Source organism: Terrapene carolina, unplaced genomic scaffold (assembly GCF_002925995.2).
Source record: "Terrapene carolina triunguis isolate 2854851 unplaced genomic scaffold, T_m_triunguis-2.0 Scaffold89, whole genome shotgun sequence".
Lineage (NCBI taxonomy): Eukaryota > Metazoa > Chordata > Testudines > Emydidae > Terrapene > Terrapene triunguis.
This window is the reverse complement of record NW_020664440.1, coordinates 23306525-23324872: the sequence shown is the minus strand read 5'-3', so window position 1 is coordinate 23324872 and position 18348 is coordinate 23306525. Positions and strand designations below refer to the sequence as shown.

The following is an 18348-nucleotide window of genomic DNA, read 5'->3' as shown; positions in this document are numbered from 1 at the left end:
GCGCCGGGGGGAGGGCGGCGAGCCCGGCTGTGGCCCCGCTCTCCCCGCCGTCCGGAGCGCCACGCCGCCCCCCTCCAGGTGCCGCCCCAAGCACCAGCTTGGGTGCCTGGTGCCTGGAGCCGGCCCTGCCTCCCATTTGGGGTTACCAGCCAGTCTGCTGAGCAGAGCATGGTAGTAATAAACCTTCAAAGGAACTGAAATCAGTATTGTTAAGTATTGGAGATTTACCTCTCTACAGATATTGGCTGGGTTCCCACAGAGGTGGGGGAAAAACAAAAACCACTCCCCCCTCCCCACCCCAGGACTGATTTAACTCTTTGCACCCAAGCAGCAGACAGCATGATAGTAATTAAACAGAGGTACATACAATATTCATTAAAAAAAATAGTACAGCTTTCCCATGTTCCTCACACTTACCAATAAATTTGTATAAGGATTGCATCATTTAATCAACATTGCCATTTCCAAAAAGATTCCACCCCCACCCATGACTAGCTAAATCTGGAGAATTTTAAGAATACGGTGGTGGAACAGCTGCACTAATAAAAAGTAGAGACTTATGTTTTATCTTCTGGAAGTTAATCAGAACTAGCCTCCCAAATGCCAAAAATCCTCAATGAAGTGGGAAAGACATCTGTTGGATATTCAGAACACTCATGGCAATGGAGTCAAGCAAGAATTCATTTGTTTTAGAGTAGCAGCTTGAGATGCAAGTTCAGATAGGTCTCTGGGGTGGAGGAGAGAGAGAGAAAAAGGAAGCAAGGAAGGACCTGGTGAAGCTCACATGGACTTGCTTGGATTTTCCAAAACACGTTGTTGCTACCATTACCAAAGCATCAGAAATAATCCCTATAGATGGTCAAGTTTTCATGCAGGCACCACCAGAACTCATTTGTTGCTTTGCTACTGCAACCCATATTGTACATATAACTATGAAACAGACATGCATGCTTTTTGGGCAGTTTGTATTTGTTTTTATTACAATTTTAATGGTTAGTATTTTCATATCTAACATCTTAAAAGGATTTTTAGATTTACAGCTTCAAAAGACACTTTTACAGAATTATTTAAGCCTTGATGATGATTACCTACTGCACTGTATACAAGTTACCTGCCCATCTTCAGGGACCCTCCCTCAAAAATTGAAAATCTGAGATTTGTGTTCACAAACTACAGAACAACTCAATTTATGGAAAAAAAGAGTAAGTGTCAAATGTTCGTATCAGTTTCACAAATTTAAGATTCAATAAGAGCATACACAAAACTATACATTTTATCATTTTATTAGGAATAATTCCAAGTGGGTTATGAAGAAACTAATCCATTGAGTTTGATGATTTTTCCAAAATTTCTCTTTATGAAGATATGTTCACCAATAAACAGTAAAATTTCAGCAGAACTATTATACACTGGGCAAAAACATTCAGGCTGATACCAAAAAGCAACATGCAACATAAAGAGATACAATATAAAGGAAGACAATCTGCTGAATATTAAAACCACCTCAACATGAGCTCTTTGCAACCAGCACAGAACTATGCTACCCATCAAATCCAATTCACACAAAGGCAAGTTGGGCTGATGGAACCCAAGGTTAATAAAATGTTCCTCAGTGCAGTAGATTTGAATAGTGTTTTAGAGCATTTTTTTGGCTGGAACAAGTCTTTTTTTGGCAAGGGAGAGAAATAAATATAAATGGAATGCTACATTTTTAAATCAGCAGACTGTCTGAGGAATGAAATAATAAGGTATCAGTAAACTAAAGTAGCAGGGGGGAAATCTTTAAAAAACATTACTTAATTTATTGGGGCTCACAAAATATTCAAAACCGATTTTAAAGGTGTCACAATAACTATATTCAGGCATTTAACATAACAAGGGAAGTAAAAATCAGAAGATACACTTTTTTTTCCAAGTTAAGGAGTTTGTTTTTTTAAACCCAAGCACATTGCTACTTCTGCAACATATAGCTTGGTAAACAATAATTGGCAACAAAATAAGTTGAAACGCTGTAATATCCTGCCCAAACCCGTTCCAGATACTGTTTAATAACCAAGATGCAAACTAATTTTGTTGTAACAAGCCTAGACCACTTATATCAAACATGTCCCTGGTGAGAAAGTCATCCAGTTTGAGTTAGCGTTTTGAGAGCTCATTTGACAGCCAGTCAAGTCCCTCATACAGACCAGTTCCTTGTGTAGCGCAGGTCGCTTGGACATACCACTGTTAAGGAACAAAATATAAAATAAAATGAAATGTGAACTTTAAAATACTGAATTTCTACATACTACCAGGGTGTAATTCTTATGGTACAATTTCATGTAGTTTGATCCCAACAAGTATGTTTTTCAAAACTTATTTCCCACCACCACAAAGCCTAACAGTAACAGAAGATATTTTCAAGAAAAATTTTAAGTTTCAATTAGCAATTGGGTTTTGAAGATTCTCCTGCTATGTCTGTCACCCAAATACTGACACATTATATTAGTGCACAAGAATCAAAGTGAAACTGAAGATGAATAAAGTGTAAAGAATTGTAAATTAAAATTTTTTGTTTTAATCAGGTGCTATTGAGCTCATAGGTAAGGAATGTTTACTACATGATTTAGCCCGTCTTTTTAAAACCAGTTCATAATGACATAAGCCACGACTGTCAACATGAAGAGGTAAAGTGATGCAAAAAAAAAAAAAAAAAAAAAAAAAATGCAATGAGGAATTATATAACAGTGATTTAAAGTCCCCAACAAAAGTTGTGTGTAGTTGAAGCCTCCCTTATCCTGTCGGGCATTTTTAATCTGATTGTTTTAATCAAAACTCTTGGACACAATTCCATTCTCAGTCTCTTTCTTCAAAATAAAGAACAGAAGAGTAAAGGCAACACACACATAGTTAAAACGTGGCCCAAGATATTCAATAGTCTGCAAAGGTTGTATCTTCCTATTTAAAAAAAAGGAGTAATGAAGCATTTTATTTGCTCTTGATCACCTATTTTTATTACATAAGTGTGTGTGTTTTATGTCACTCTTTTGTAGAAATAACACTTTGTACATGTGAAATACACATTACATCTTTCCACAGAAAAGAGATGAAAGCTTAAAACTTAAAGGGAGAGTACATTTGCTTACAAAAAATTGGACCAAAACTTTAGTACTTACAGTTCTGTTACGCAGAGACTGAAGACCTAGTTTATCTGTCATTTCACTGATTGCCATGGCATTTGGCAAGTCTTGTTTGTTCGCAAAAAGCAGTAGCACTGCATCTCGCAACTCATCTTCCTGAAGCTAACAGAATAAGAGACCATGCTAGTTATTTTTCCATTTAATTACTGTAACAAGCAGCTAAAGAGATGTAATTATGAAATAAAGGGTAAAGTGCTGTAAGCTTTTTCATTCTCACTCCCCAAATCACAGTGAGTAGCTTCTGATTGAGATCATCAAGTAACCATGATACAAATTCCACTAGTGTAGGTAAAGCAACATTGTTTCAAACAGCAGTTTGGATTTAAATTGTACAGACAGCTCACTGTCGACAGAGATTACTTTTCTTTTGGGTTTTACGTCCCAAAGGGAATTGGGTGAAGTCATTAGTAGTTCTCGACCTAGAGTCCACTCACGTTCTAAACAATTTTAGATAAGTAGTGATGAATTATATTAAAAAAAAAAGGGGGGGGGAGGTCTACAATACACGTTTTAAGACTTTCTGAAGGTGTACGGGTTTTGAAATTTCAGCAAAACTGGCATATTCACCATTTGCAGAAAAGCTGATTTAGTAAAGTAAGTACAGAAGATGGCAATTCTGTTCCAAAGATATTTATATTTACCATTTTCTGCAGTTCTTCTGCTGCTTCCTGAATTCTCTCTCTGTCATTGCTATCTACCACAAAAATGAGACCCTGCAAAAAAAGTTAAGCAGCTTTGATAAGTCCCCATAAAATGTAAGCATACAGTAGTGTTCTAAGAAAAAGATGACATGAATTATTGGGTAGGAGTACAGTTCTGGCTGCTTCCCCTCCAAGAAATGCAAGTTTGAAAAAGTAGTAAACTTTTAAATAACATATACTCAGAGAAAGATCGTGGACTACATGAGGTAGACATTCTTCAGACAGCTAGGTCATCAGAAGACATGACATGAACATAATTTTCACAGTGTATGTTAGGTTTTAAAAAACAACAAAAACAAAAAACCCCACAAACAAGGCTACGATTCCCAAACTGTGGTCTGCATATCAGAATTTCAGGGAAAGATAACTGGCCAAATTGTGATAGTTTCCCTTATTTTCAGATGTCCCATTGCATCAAAGACAGCTAGAGATACATTATCTAGACGCTATTAAGATGTCCTCCACCCTATAAAGCTGAGGGTTCTCAACCTTTTAAGTAAAATTTAATTTTTAGAAATGTGTTTTTACCAAATGTTCCTAACACCATTTCTGACATTAAAAGAAAAATATCAAAGAGCTTATTCCATACTGCCTTCCACTCTTTAAATCCCCACCTCAAAGTCTTACAGTTCAGCCTACCCTCCTCTGAAGAAGCAGATTCTCCCCCTTTGAAGGTCCCTGGTGATGCTTCTATAATAGGTCTGAAGAGGTCAGAAGGGTAACATTTTTGGTCTTCAACGTATATGCAGTCACTAGACTACTGTGCCAGTCCCTTTGTCTAGACACATTCCACCACACACTCCTATTTGCACATGCCCCAGAATCATGCCTGTGCTACTGCAGAGGAAGTTTCCTGGCAACAATCCTGCACAAAGCAGAGCAACAAGCACGAATCTCCTCTGCTGCTGGGTGTATAGAAATGTGATAAATTACTTGTCTGTTTACTAACTACCCAAAAAGCACATTGTAATCCCCTGCAGCGATGACAGAAGCAGTGAACTTGTCATGGCCTGGATCATCAAACAACCAGCAATACCACCCCGATTAATGGTATTCAGTAACATTTCTAGACACTATAAGCAAAGGGAGCCCAATAAACACAACTTGTATTTAACCATAATGTATATGTGCATGTGAATATTATTTATATATATTTTTTTTACTCTAAGTAAAAATCTCTCTTGTCTGTCTTCAGTTTGGTTATAAAAGAAAGAAATACCTACAAGGGCAGCTAGGCATTAACTTACTTCTTTACTTGAAGTCCCTCTCCAGTTTCAGGAGGTTAGCAGACAAAGCATCAAATTTAATGAGACTAGAAAGTCCATCACATAGCTTAGTGACCCCTCTGGCACATTAAGGAGCAACACTGGAAGGTCCCTCATGGGAATCTTGTCTATCCAAGTCAAACTATAGTAAGCTATGTCTACACTAGGAGTACTTTACTGATATTGGAATATAAAGTATACTGCACCAGCAAAGTGCTCCTAACATGGATATAGCCTAGTGTGGATACAACTATACCAGCAAAACTGCTCTTGCACTGGCATAGTAAAATTACAATTCCCCCTTCACCATTGTCCCTTAGAGAAAAAACAAGTATTTGGTAAAAGCACAGTTTTGCTGGTATAATTGTATATACACTAGGGGAAAATCACACCTCTTCACATCCCTGACTGGATGCTATGATGGCAAAAGTCTGTAGTGTAGACACAGCATAAGACATGAAGCTGTCCAGATGGGAAGGATAAAACCCAGCTAAACAGAAACAAAAGCCAAGGATCCTCAGAATTCCAGCAAATATGGTGGGGACCAACTCATGAGAAGAAAATGGAAATGGAGGCAGACCATTTTCTGGAGATACTGTACACAGTGGTCTTCATTTAAATATGAATGTAGGTGCAATTTTTTTTTTTAAATTTGTAAAACAGAAGAACGCCTACCTGTGTGTTTTGAAAGTAATGCCTCCAAAGAGGTCTAATTTTATCTTGACCACCAACATCCCAAACTGTGAAACAAATGTTTTTATATTCTACTGTTTCCACATTAAAACCTAAAAAGAAAGAAAAAAGTGGTTAAATATTGACATTGACTATGTAAAAGTTATTATAAATCTGTCAGCTGTCCTCTTAAAAATAGTGACTTCAAAGTTTCACTTTCTAAACAAAGCTAGATAAGCTGTCTTGTGCATGTGTCTATACACACACACACACACACACACACACACACACACACACACACATATATATATATATACATATACATATACATATACACACACACACCTCTTTTTTGTTATGATAGTACCAAATTGCATAAAATGAGAATTTCTCTAAGAGTCCAACTCTATACTAACTTCTATTCTGGGGAACATGCATCTCCTACTACCCCACCAACCAGCTCTTGAAACAAAGGTCCTACAATGAAAAACATGTAAGTCTTTTCTCCCTCAGGAGAATTGAGGATTTTAAAGTGAATGATTCTGTAGTTTAATTACATTTAACATTAGTAATTAGATGAGAAGCAATCATTAGTTTTCTTACCAATAGTGGGAATTGTGGTGACAATTTCTCCTAGCTTCAGTTTATACAGAATAGTTGTCTTACCAGCAGCATCCAAACCAACTACAAAATATATAAAGTTTAATTTTAGTTTCACAGTATTAACTAAATCATGCTCTTTACAAATATTCCACTGAAAAAAACAGGGTGGGGATTCACTTTTCAGTGAGCAACGGGTAAGTTCCTAAATGGCCTTAGTGAATCAAAGTCTCCCCCACCCACACCCCACAGTATGTTTCTCTCTTTCCTTCTCCACCCATCACTTGAGGCAGAAGCCAATCAGCTAAGAATTCAAGTTTAATACCAGAGTTCCATTCTCCATTTACACAATCAGAAAGCTATGTAACTTTTTCTTCTTTAGGCATCATGTAAATAACTGATAGGGGTTATTTGTTTTTAAACAAACTTTGCAGTTCACATGTAAAGGTTTTGCTCTAGCATGTTTTCATGTATTTGACATGCCTTGTAATATTTTCTAGGCAGTAGCCAGAAGTTCTCTCTCCTCCTTCACTTATCCAGCATCAGATTGGAAGCTACTTTCTTTCTTCTCAAATGCAGATCTTGTCTGTTATTGATCCCTTTATTACCTTCAGATCTGGCTACTGCAGCATGCCCCACCTGAGACTACTCTTGATCACTTCAAAGTTTCAGCTAACATGAAATGCAGCAGCTCACTTAGGGCTATTTTACACTACCTCGCTACATTGGTGCAGCTGTGCCATTGTAGCATATCTGGTGAAGATGTGCTATGCTGACAGGAGAGTGCTCTCTTATCCAGGGTTTTTGAGCTGTGCTCCAGCTCCGCTCCAGCTCCGGGCTCCGCTCCAAAGCCCTGCTCTTATCAGCATAAATTACTCCACCTCAACAAAAGGCGGAAGCTATGTCGGTAGGAGAGCATCTCCTGTTGACATAGCACAGTATAGACACCACTTATGTCACCCAAAGAGGTGCGACGTAAGTTACATGGACTCAAGCGGTAGTGTAGAAAAGCCCTTAATGATATTCGATATATGGAGAGCATAGAACACCTGTGGCTCCACAGACTACACTGAACAATTTATTTTCTGGAACAATACAAACTGTTTTTTATATAAAAGCCCTACATGTTTTGTGTCGTGGCTACCCATAATACATGTCTCCATACACTATTCCAGTCTACTGGGCTGTTTTGGTTACTTCTGAACTCTGCAGGAGGGTACTCTGCTCTGGAATTTGCTTCCCTGCTGCTCCAACAAAACCCTAGTTTGTTGACCTTCCAGGCAGACTGATGTGATGTGGGGGTTTTGTTTGTTTCCCTTTTGAGTTGATTATTTTTAATTTATTTCTATTTGTACATTTAAAAATACATATAGGTGTGTATTTTAACTGGGCATGTACCCACAGAACGTTAAGAGGAGCAGCTTTTGCAAATAAACATTTGGTAGTCCATCATGGTGTTTCCAAATACTGTGAGCTGAGTGGATTAATCTGTATTTTGAGAAGTATTAAGAGTTTAGACTCTGTCCCAGAAAACCAATTCAACACACAACATTTGGAAATGTTGTATGACCTACTGCACATGTCCACGAATAAATGATGTTATTTAAGAAGTAAATGGCAAGAATGAGTGTTCAACAAGTAAACACAACAATCATTTTAATTAAAATGCCATTTGAGAAACCCAAAACTTTCAGTAGAACTTTGATAACACTCTTCTCAAACAAACAAAAATGAGAGAACTAAAAAACAGGAAAACCCCTTCTGGTACTATTACTATACCCATACTCTAACACGGTAGCATGTTTTGAACTAATGTCTTACTTGCTTTTTTGTACCTGTCCTGCACTCCATATAGGGGCGTCTGACAACAAGTTGTACACTTATATAAATAAGGCAGTTTTCTTAGTGTTGCAATATAATGTAATTTCAGATTATTCAACCACTTATACAGAATGAAACCAGACCCTTAAAAACTTCTTCCTTCTCAAAGCACACTAACTGCTTAATTACAGAACATTTTCTATTTGCAAAACCTCCCTATAAGTGTCCTACAGTATTTTAGACATTTATGAATATATTGATGTTATACAAATTAATGTATTTACAGTTTGTGAAGAAAATTTTTAAGAAAATCAACTGCTTTCATTAATACTGGAATCTGTAGAGCCAAAAGGCCATGTATTATACTTCTGTCAAAAAGACTTCTTTAGGTACAAGAAAATTCTCAAAATTAAATTTTAAATGTGTTTTTGTGATTTCTAAATGCTTGCCCTTCAGAACTCCAATATTCCATTCCCACCCAGTCCTCTAGATGATTAGCTACAATAGTAGGTGGCACTGAAATAGTTCTTACTATGAACCTGCAAAGTTTAAAATTGCTAATATCGTTTCAGCATTTTTCCTACACCAGTAACATTCAAAGAAGTGGGACTCTGTAAGGAGCAACTGTCAACTCTTCAAATGTACCTCCTGTGCTGAAATAATGACTAATAACCCAAGGTATCGCTGTCCAAGATGGACCTCTCAGAGTATGTCTACATTGCAATTAAAACACCCACAGTGGGTACGAATCAGCTGACTTGGCTCATGGGGCTTGGGCTGTAGGGCTATAAAACTGCACTGAAGATGTCCGGCCTCGGGCTGGAGCCTGGGACCCTACCCTCTCACAGGGTCCCAGACTGTGGGCTCCAGCCCAAGGCCAGACATTTACACTTCAGTTTTATAGCCCCATGAGCCTGAGCCAACTGACCTGGGCCAGACACAGGTCTTTAAACTGCAGTGCAGACAGATGTTCAGACCTCAGCCACTTTACTGGGCATTTCCAAATGGAAGATAAGATGCCTGGACCTTCAGAGAAGCCACATATGAAACACAAGCATAATACTTAACTCTCTCTAGAAGCCTTAATATAACAGAAAAGATGGAATTTACTCCATGAAAATTAAGATTATGTAGAGAAGAGTAATCAGTCCAAAATATATACTTGAATTCCTCAAAAACTATAACATCTTAAGGCAAATGGCTCATCAGTAAGTTGGACAACCTTGAAAATAAACACGAAGCTAAACTCAGTGGTCAGAAAATGCCAATGGGCACTTAAAAAAAAAAAAAAGTTTCTAGCTCTTACAGTAGCAGAAAAAGAATAAAACTTTAAAAATGTGACCCACTTGTATCCTAAAGACTCAAAACCCAGAAGGCAAATAAATCAAACCCAACATTTTTCAAAGTCTCATGATTTAAAACAAGATCATTCTTTTGTGAGGACCTACTCTTTATGCAAGTTCTTGGAGTTGGCAATACTGGAATACCAAGAAGGAATCTTGTATGTTTCTGTGTGTGATAAAGATAACCAACCACCCATGATGAGAAATGTTCTGTGGCACACCAGGAGAGAAATACTCAACACCAAGGACAGGCCTTACCTGCAAGTCTTTGAACAAAAGGACTGGACAAGATAGATTTCCAGGAACTTTCACAGTGAAAATATAAGCATTTACATGAATACAGAAGAAGTCACAATATGGCAGTAAAACAGGTTCCCAATTCAAACGCCAAGTAGTTTTATAGGATAATTATCGGTTTAGCAAAGTTAGAAGTCTAAAGTTTGCATTATCGCCAGCCCCCTCACCAATATAGTCAACCCCTATCCTCAAACTTCCTTATTACAAGCTGCAAATCAATTATTTGCCTTTTAGATTTTTTTAAATAACTTTTAAAAGTATCAAATCACATAATTTGAAGAGTTATGATTTTCTACATATTTCAGCTAATGTGTGTTTTTTTTTCTAAAAAAATATGGCAATTTACATGTTACTATGTACCAATTTCTTAAGAGTGCCTCAGTATTCAGCTTTCTAAAACGAAACATTAAGAACAATTGCAAATGGTGGGACTGTATATTCTCTTAAGAGATTGAAATGTATTTAGCACCACATTTGATGTACAGGATTTTTACATTTGATGTGTATATTTTTAAACTTGTCCTCTGACCATCACATGATAGGTAAGTCAACCTTCTGTCACAAGAGGTGATAGTTAAGAATTCCAATTAACAACTCTTCCAAGTTTACATGAAAAAACTTGGACATTCCCCAACACCAAGTCATAAATCAGAAACAAATAACCAAGATGCAAAATAATCCTCTTTCAGATTCTTTTCCAGAAATATTAACTTTTAGCTCCTTCCCCACTGAGGTTTCAAGTAATCTCAACACAGTACAAGTGTGTTGACAGTTGTTCATGAAGTCCTGAGACACAGCAGTTTAGATAGCAATTAAGGGTCACATGGGAAGTACAGCCTTGCCCTTGCACCTATTTGATCTTTGTAATGCCTACTTTACTCATTTCAAGAGCCCCGCTCCACTTTACTTATAGTCTCTTCGAGTCACTTATAAATCCCATGCTTGCAGTGCGCTTCTCCCAGGAACTCCACTCTGCTAGTCACCTTTACATCACCATGGTACCTGCATAAGTGCTAGCACCATACTTACTTATAGCTCTCATAGTTGCATTCATGATAAGCAACTTCTCTGAACTGTTTGAAAGAATTACACAAATTACTTACAACTGTCCAGTTGGAATGTTACATTTTCCTCTACTTTCTTGAAGAGTTTCTCCAAAGATATTTTTGGCCCTTTCTTATGAAATTTGCTTGTTCTGGAGCCATTAAACTGACTGCCTATATATCTGCATTCAGTTCCCTCTAAACAGACTCACATGAACTCATTGTTAAAACAATCTCAAACTGTTTTTTTCAGCCAACCAAATTCTACTGCCTAAAGCTAAGTGCCCTCCAGAAAGATTTTATCACTGCATTGTATTTTACAATCATTCTACTATTCTATATCCTAAAAGAGATGATAGTTTTGCCCTGTGGGTAAATTCTTCATTTTTTAAATCCAGCCTAAGCCACCTAGACATGGCATACCTGTAATCTAAACGTGAACAAAGCAAAGCTTTACGCAAGTAACTACAAAATTTAGGGATTGATTTTTAAATGGAATATATTCAAGAACAATACATTGTGGCAGCCAGACTCAGATTTCCCAAAATTAAGAAGCAGGAAGCATGTTCCAAATATCTGAATTTCATTCATATTCACAGATTAAAATAATTGCTAAAATAAGAATGATTTTGAGTTCATACAAGCAAGTTCTACCTTGTAATTTCTTCACTATGTTTTACAAGGGCCATTACAAACAATTCATGCAGTTGATTTTAGGCTAGATTTGTTAATATGGCTATTTATAGGTTGTGGTTTTTGTTTTTTGGTAAGTTACAGGTTTGTTACTATTCAACCACACAGGTGGATTCCCAAAATCCCCAAAAGGAATTGTCCTTTTGTTTGAAATAGCCAAAGTTAATAAGCTAGGGAAACAGACTATCATTTGGCAGCTTAATATTTGAAAAGCTGCTAAGCCTCTTGGAAGATGGATGTTTTGGCAGTCTATTGTCTCGGAGATGACAGATTGCTGCATGGCCATACTAACAAGTGATGAATATAGTGACATGATATAATGATGATTCTGCAAGGTGCAATATGAAGAAAAACAAGGTTATTCAGTAAGGTGTTAAAATATACCCATGTACTAGTGGACTAAGCGCAACACTGGGACCAAGGAATTTCTGAACTCTAACCCCTACTCTGCCCAGTTCAACTATGTTAAATTATTTAACCCAATATCTCAGCTGTCTCTTTTCTCCCCAATCCGTATCTGTAAAATGGAGTTGGAATTGTGCTTTCCCTTCCTTGCACACAAGAATATAAATGGTTGGTCAGCCCTTTAAAATACAGGGATATGTAAACATGAAAAGTATTAATGTGAGTCTATGAGGCAATTATGATTTTCAAGTAGCTTTGTAAAGCCACTTGTGACATAATTCACTATTGACTATTATCCTCCTAATCATAAGTTTAGTTAGGGGTTGCCATTAGGAGAATATTATATCTTTTTTAGGGCTATTGCGCGATTAAAATAATCGCACGATTAATTGCACTGTTAAACAATAATAGAATACCATTTATTTAAAATATTTTTGGGTGTTTTCTACAATGTCAAACTTTAGAGCCTACAAGTCCAATCAGTCTTACTTCTTGTTCAGCCAATCGCTCAAACAGGTTTGTTTACATTTGCAGAAGATAATGCTGCCTGCTTCTTGTTTACAATGTCACCTGAAAGTGAGAACAGGCGTTTGCATGGCACTATTTGTAGCCGACATCGCAAGATATTTACATGCCAGATGCACTACAGATTATGTCCCTTGATGCTTCAACCACCATTCCAGAGGACATGCATCCACGCTGATGATGGGTTTTGCTCAACAACAATCCAAAGCAGTGCGGACTGACACATGTTTATTTTCATCATCTGAATCAGATGCCAACTGCAGAAGGTTGATTTTCTTTTTTGGTGGTTAGGGTTCTGTAGTTCCTGCATCAGGCTGTTGCTTTTTTAAGACTTCTGAAAGCATGTGCCACACCTCATCCTTCTCAGATTTTGGAAGGCACTTCAGATTCTTAAATCTTGGGTCAAGTGCTATAGCCATCTTTAGAAATTTCACACTGGTATCTTCTTTGCATTTTGTGAAATTTGCAGTTAAAGTGTTCTTAAAATGAACACGTGCTTGGTCATCATCTGAGACTGCTATAACGTGAAATATATGGCAGAATGCAAGTAAAACACAGCAGGAGACATACAATTCTCCCCCAAGGAGTTCAGTCACAAATTTAATTAACGCATTATTTTTTTAAACGAGGGTCATCAGCACAGAAGCATATCCTCTGGAACGATGGCCGAAGCATGAAGAGGCATATGAATCTTTAGCGCATCTGGCACGTAAATATCTTGCAACGCCAGCTACAACTGTGTCATGCAAGACTTTCAGCTGACACTGTAAATATGAAGCAGGCAGTATTTACCGCCCGTAAATGTAAACGAACTTGTTTCTCTTAGGGACTGGCTGAACAAGAAGTAGGACTGAGTGGACTTGTGGCTCTAAAGTTTTACATTGTTTTGTTTTGGAGTACAGTTATGTTACCAAAATAAAATAAAAATAAAAATCTACATTTGTAAGTTGCACTTTCTTGATAAAGAGACTGCATGACAGTACTTGTATGAGGTGAATTGAAAAATACTATTTCTTTTGTTTATCATTTTTACAGTGCAAATATTTGTAATAAAAATATAAAGTGAGCACTGTACACTTTGTATTCTGTGATGCAACTGAAGTATATCTATTTGAAAAATGTAGCAAAACATCCAAAAATATTTAATAAATTTCAATTGATATTCTATTGTTTAACAGTGCGATTAATAGCGATTAATTGTTTTAATCGTAATTCTTTTTTTGAGTTAATCACATGAGTTAACTGCGATTGACAGCTCTAATCTTTTTAAAAGATTGTGTTCTCTGCTTACACCATAAAATTAGTAAGCTTGTGAAATACGTGAGGGAGTGCAAAGTATTAAAGAACTCATATCCACTCAAACACAAGGTATGTGCCATGACTCTGAATTAACTCTGTAAAAGTTAGTGTTTTGCAGATGTTTGCAAAAGTATTAGAGTAAAAGAAAGTTGCTTACAATACTTCTGTCATTATTATGGTGTTTGAAGTAAATTACATACAAACACTGATCAAATATTTATTTTCTAACCCACACAACAAACAAATCTATTTTTAGAAAAATTAATTTCACTCAGGTAAAGTAAATAGACTGACAGCTCTGGAGACTGAGATCGTATCTATCTACACCACACTATAACACAAGTGGCAGCAATTAAAAATCCTACCCTCCTACCACACTGCCCAGCCCATGTGCCAAAATTGAACCAAAATTACTTTTGAGGCAGAAACTAATTTAGTCTTTTTAAAAATAGACTGAATAGATTAGGAGAAAATGCCAATAGGGGTGCAAATTATGATGTGGACACCTGCTTACACATATATCCTTCCTTCTACACTACAAATACAACTGTCTCAAAGGAGCTTGTCATAATATTATTTGTAGTGTAGAAGTGTCTAACTGGGTTTCATAACCAAGCTAAACCCTTAAACAGGTTCTGTATACTGCATAATGAAAATATGTAGTAACCATGTCCCCTGACCCACCTGTATTTGTAGGGTAGTCAAACCCTTAAAAACCATGATTGAAAGAAGAAGAAAAAAAACCCAACTCATATGACTCTTGCTGGCAAGTTAAAGAGGTATGGGCTAGATGAATGGACTATCAGGTAGACAGAAAGCTAGCTATATCGTCGGGCTCAACAGGTAGTGGCTCAATGGCTCCATGTCTAGTTGGCAGCCGGTATCAAGCAGAGTGCCCCAAGGGTCAGTCCTGGTGCCGGTTTTGTTCAATATCTTCATTAATGATCTAGAGGATGGTGCGGACTGCACTCTCAGCAAGTTTGCAGAGGACACTAAACTGGGAGGAGGAGTAGATACGCTGGAGGGTAGGAATAGGATACAGAAGTACCTAGACAAATTAGAGGATTGGGCCGAAAGAAATCTGATGAGGTTCAACAAGGACAAGTGCAGAGTCCTGCACTTAGGACGGAAAAATATCATACACTGCTACAGACTAGGGACCGAATGGCTAGGCAGCAGTTCTGCAGAAAAGGACCTAGGGGTTACAGTGGACGAGAAGCTGGATAGGAGTTAACAGTGTGCCTTTGTTGCCAAGAAGGCAAATGGTATTTTGGGCTGTATAAGTAGGGGCATTGCCAGCAGATAAAGGGATGTGATCATTCCCCTCTATTTGACATTGGTGAGGCCTCATCTGGAGTACTGTGTCCAGTTTTGGGCCCCACACTACAAGAAAGATGTGGAAAAACTGGAAAGAGTCCAGCGGAGGGCAACAAAAATGATTAGGGGGCTGGAGCACATGACTTATGAGGAGAGGCTGAGGGAACTGGGATTGTTTAGTCTGCAGAAGAGAAGAATGAGGGGGGATTTCATAGCTGCTTTCAACTACCTAAAAGGGGTTCCAAAGAGGATGGATCTAGACGGTTCTCAGTGGTAGCAGATGACAGAACAAAGAGTAATGGTCTCAAGTTGCAGTGGGGGAGGTTTAGGTTGGATATTAGGAAAAAACTTTTTCACTAGGAGGATCACCCTAGTGATCACCCAGAAGCACTGGCATGGGTTACCTAGGGAGGTGGTGGAATCTCCTTCCTTAGAGGTTTTTACGGTCAGGCTTGACAAAAGCCGGGATGATTTAGTTGGGGATTGGTCCTGCTTTGAGCAGGGGGTTGGATTAGATGACCTCCTGAGGTCCCTTCCAACCCTGATATTCTATGATTAGTTTGTATCAGTGTTAGAGCTGAACTAATCACTACGGATAAAGTGTCTGAAGCGCTATGAACTATTATGCTCTCAAGAACACAGTTTGTTCTTGTATTCTCCTCATTCTGCAAGATGCAAAGCAATAGTGCCACCAGTGTCAATATTAATATTACAACCATCTTTTCCAAGGTTTCATACCTAGTCATTTAGAGTTGTATATGAAAAGTCCGCTTGACATGCTAGTAGTTCTCTTAGAAAAAGATTTTTACTGTATATTTACTATGCTATTGTTTATAGAGAGGCAAAAGTTACATTAAAGGACACAGTGATCTCAGGTTTAAATTCTTATTTTAAGTAATTAAAATGTCAACAAATTGAAGCACTGAAAAAAAAAAAACACACCACACCCACACCTGCTACACAAGTGTTGGTGAAATTTCAACTGGTGCATACTAGCTTTCATACCCTATGTACAATGAGCTGTGAACACAGAATCATTTTCTGGGGTTGGGGTGGGTATTTATGCTTGATGTCATTAGGTCTGCTATAGATAACCACCTAATATGCTATGCGTATTACCTCTTGTTTCTCATACATATCCAAACATTTTTAGGGCCCAAATTGATATGCCAACAGTTAGGAGTTCTCAGTTCTTTAGCCAACAGCAGTTAGATGTGGTGCAAAGGCAATGGATTGAGCCATGGTAAAAGAAGCTCTCTTTACTTTACTCAACAGCAATCCCTCTTGTTAATTAAGGACCAACTGATAGGCACTGAAAAAAGCCCCATTCACCTAGCTGGACAATTGTAGGAAAAGGAGTGTATAAAGTTGGGAATGGGAGGAAAGGAAACATTGAATGCAGCATGTGATTATCACCTTTTCAACTCCCAAGTCTGGGAATTACAGTAGGAGTAAAGAAGTGACTGGTTTGAACTGTTACACACATAGGCACAGGAACTAGGGGTGCTGTCACACCCCCAGTTTTTGTGTGGGGTCCCATCAGTCACCCTGCGCCCAGGATCCCAGCGCTGCCAGCCCAGCACTCCGCTCCTGGGGTCCCCACCTTGGCCCCCCACCCCTGGCCCCAGCTCTGGGAGTGTGGAGGGGCACAGACAGGAGTAAGTAGGTAGCGAGGTAAAAAGTTTGGGGTGGGGACCACTGGCTTTCAGCACCCCCACTGTAAAAAATGTTCCAGCGCCACTGGTTACACAGTACATTTCAGAAGAGCCACAATGTATCTGTGGTCAGACAGTGGCCTAATAAAACTAGCTTGATACAAAAAGTTGTATTTTTATAATCCTATATGCAAGATACACCAGAATTTGTGATTAAAGGCAACATTCTTTCTCAGAACAAAATGAGCAAAAATGGCTAAATTACTGGAAATTAATGCTTTCTGTTTAGCAGTCAAATTCTGGAGCCCTTAGGACTACATTAACCCACTTGGTGCTGTCACATCATGTTCAAAACAGCCACATTGCTTAAACTGTGATAGGTAAAGGTGATATCTAATCATATGTAAAGGGCTTAGATTTTGAGGGAGGTCTTCTTAATTCCAGTTCACTGGATTTGCATGCACACATGGGAGATGGGGTGGGGGGCATACATGCAAATCCAGTGAACTCCTGGAACTGAGGAGACATTCCTTAATTATCAAATCCTTTCACAAATGATCATGTATGGCATTTACCTGTTAACAGTTTCACATTCTTTTTACAGTCAGTGCTTGTTTTATAGTGTGCACACACACATACATACATATATGTGGTGCTAAATAATCCCCACCTTGGTTACAAGCCTCAGGAAGGGTGGGAGCAGGGTTTAGTGCATTTTCTAATAAAAAGACTAAACATCTCCCACCAACAGAACTGTGGGGTGAGTAGGTAAAGAAAATAAAGGGAAAAGAACAGCCCCCCCCCCCCCAAGCTCATTCACTTGAGGCCGTTCAGTTTTCCACTCGCCCCATACCCACGCAGAAGGGCAGGGAGTTGGTTGGGAGAAGGCGCAGGCCCGGGGGGGATAGATACACACGCGCCCACAGCGGGGTAAGAGGTCAGGTCTCGGCAGGAGCGTACCCAGGCCTGAAGGGCGCAGACAGACAGACGCTTCCCCGCGCCCCGTAGTCCTGTACCGGTGTAGCCGGCTCGCAAGCCCCCGGCCTCTTCCTACTGCATCCCCAACGGCCACACGGAACACCCCCCTCCCCCCGCAGGGGCCCAGCCGCATCTACACGCGAGAGGCCGAGTAACGGCAAGCAGGGGGCTGCGGATGCGGCAAGCGCAGCCCGAGAGGTCGGGATCCCTCAGGCGACGGAAGGCAGGGCCGGGCGGGTCCGGGGGTCTCTCTCTTACCCATGAGGATGCGCATCTGCTTCTTGCCGAAGAGACGTGAAAAGAGCGAGGAGATGGTGAGGCCCATGGCGGCTCGGGCTGGGCGGCGGCGAGCGGGAGGAGTGTGTGCGAGGCAGCGGTTTATACCCCAATCCCGGTCTCTCTTTTCAGATCCCTCCGCGGGGTCCCGGCCCAGCAACTGCTGGCGGCGGCTACTGCTGCTGATCTTATGTCCGGGGGAGCCTCGCTCGCTCTCTGCCACGTCACGCTCGCCACCACGGCCGCCCCCAGCTCCAACGCGGACAAAATCACGTCACG

The 18348-nt window shown here is 39.2% G+C and overlaps 1 protein-coding gene across 1 annotated transcript; it reads right to left on the bottom strand.

Annotated features, from left to right (window-relative positions):
* Nucleotides 1–959: 959 nt before the first annotated feature.
* ARF4 (ADP ribosylation factor 4) lies at nt 960–18348 on the bottom strand. Its single transcript, XM_024220966.3, has 6 exons — nt 18052–18348; nt 6421–6501; nt 5821–5930; nt 3821–3892; nt 3156–3281; nt 960–2223 (listed from the first exon to the last, which is right to left on the bottom strand). Exons 1-6 carry the CDS (start codon nt 18116–18118, stop codon nt 2137–2139), a joined length of 543 nt encoding a protein of 180 aa, XP_024076734.1. The 5' UTR covers nt 18119–18348; the 3' UTR covers nt 960–2136.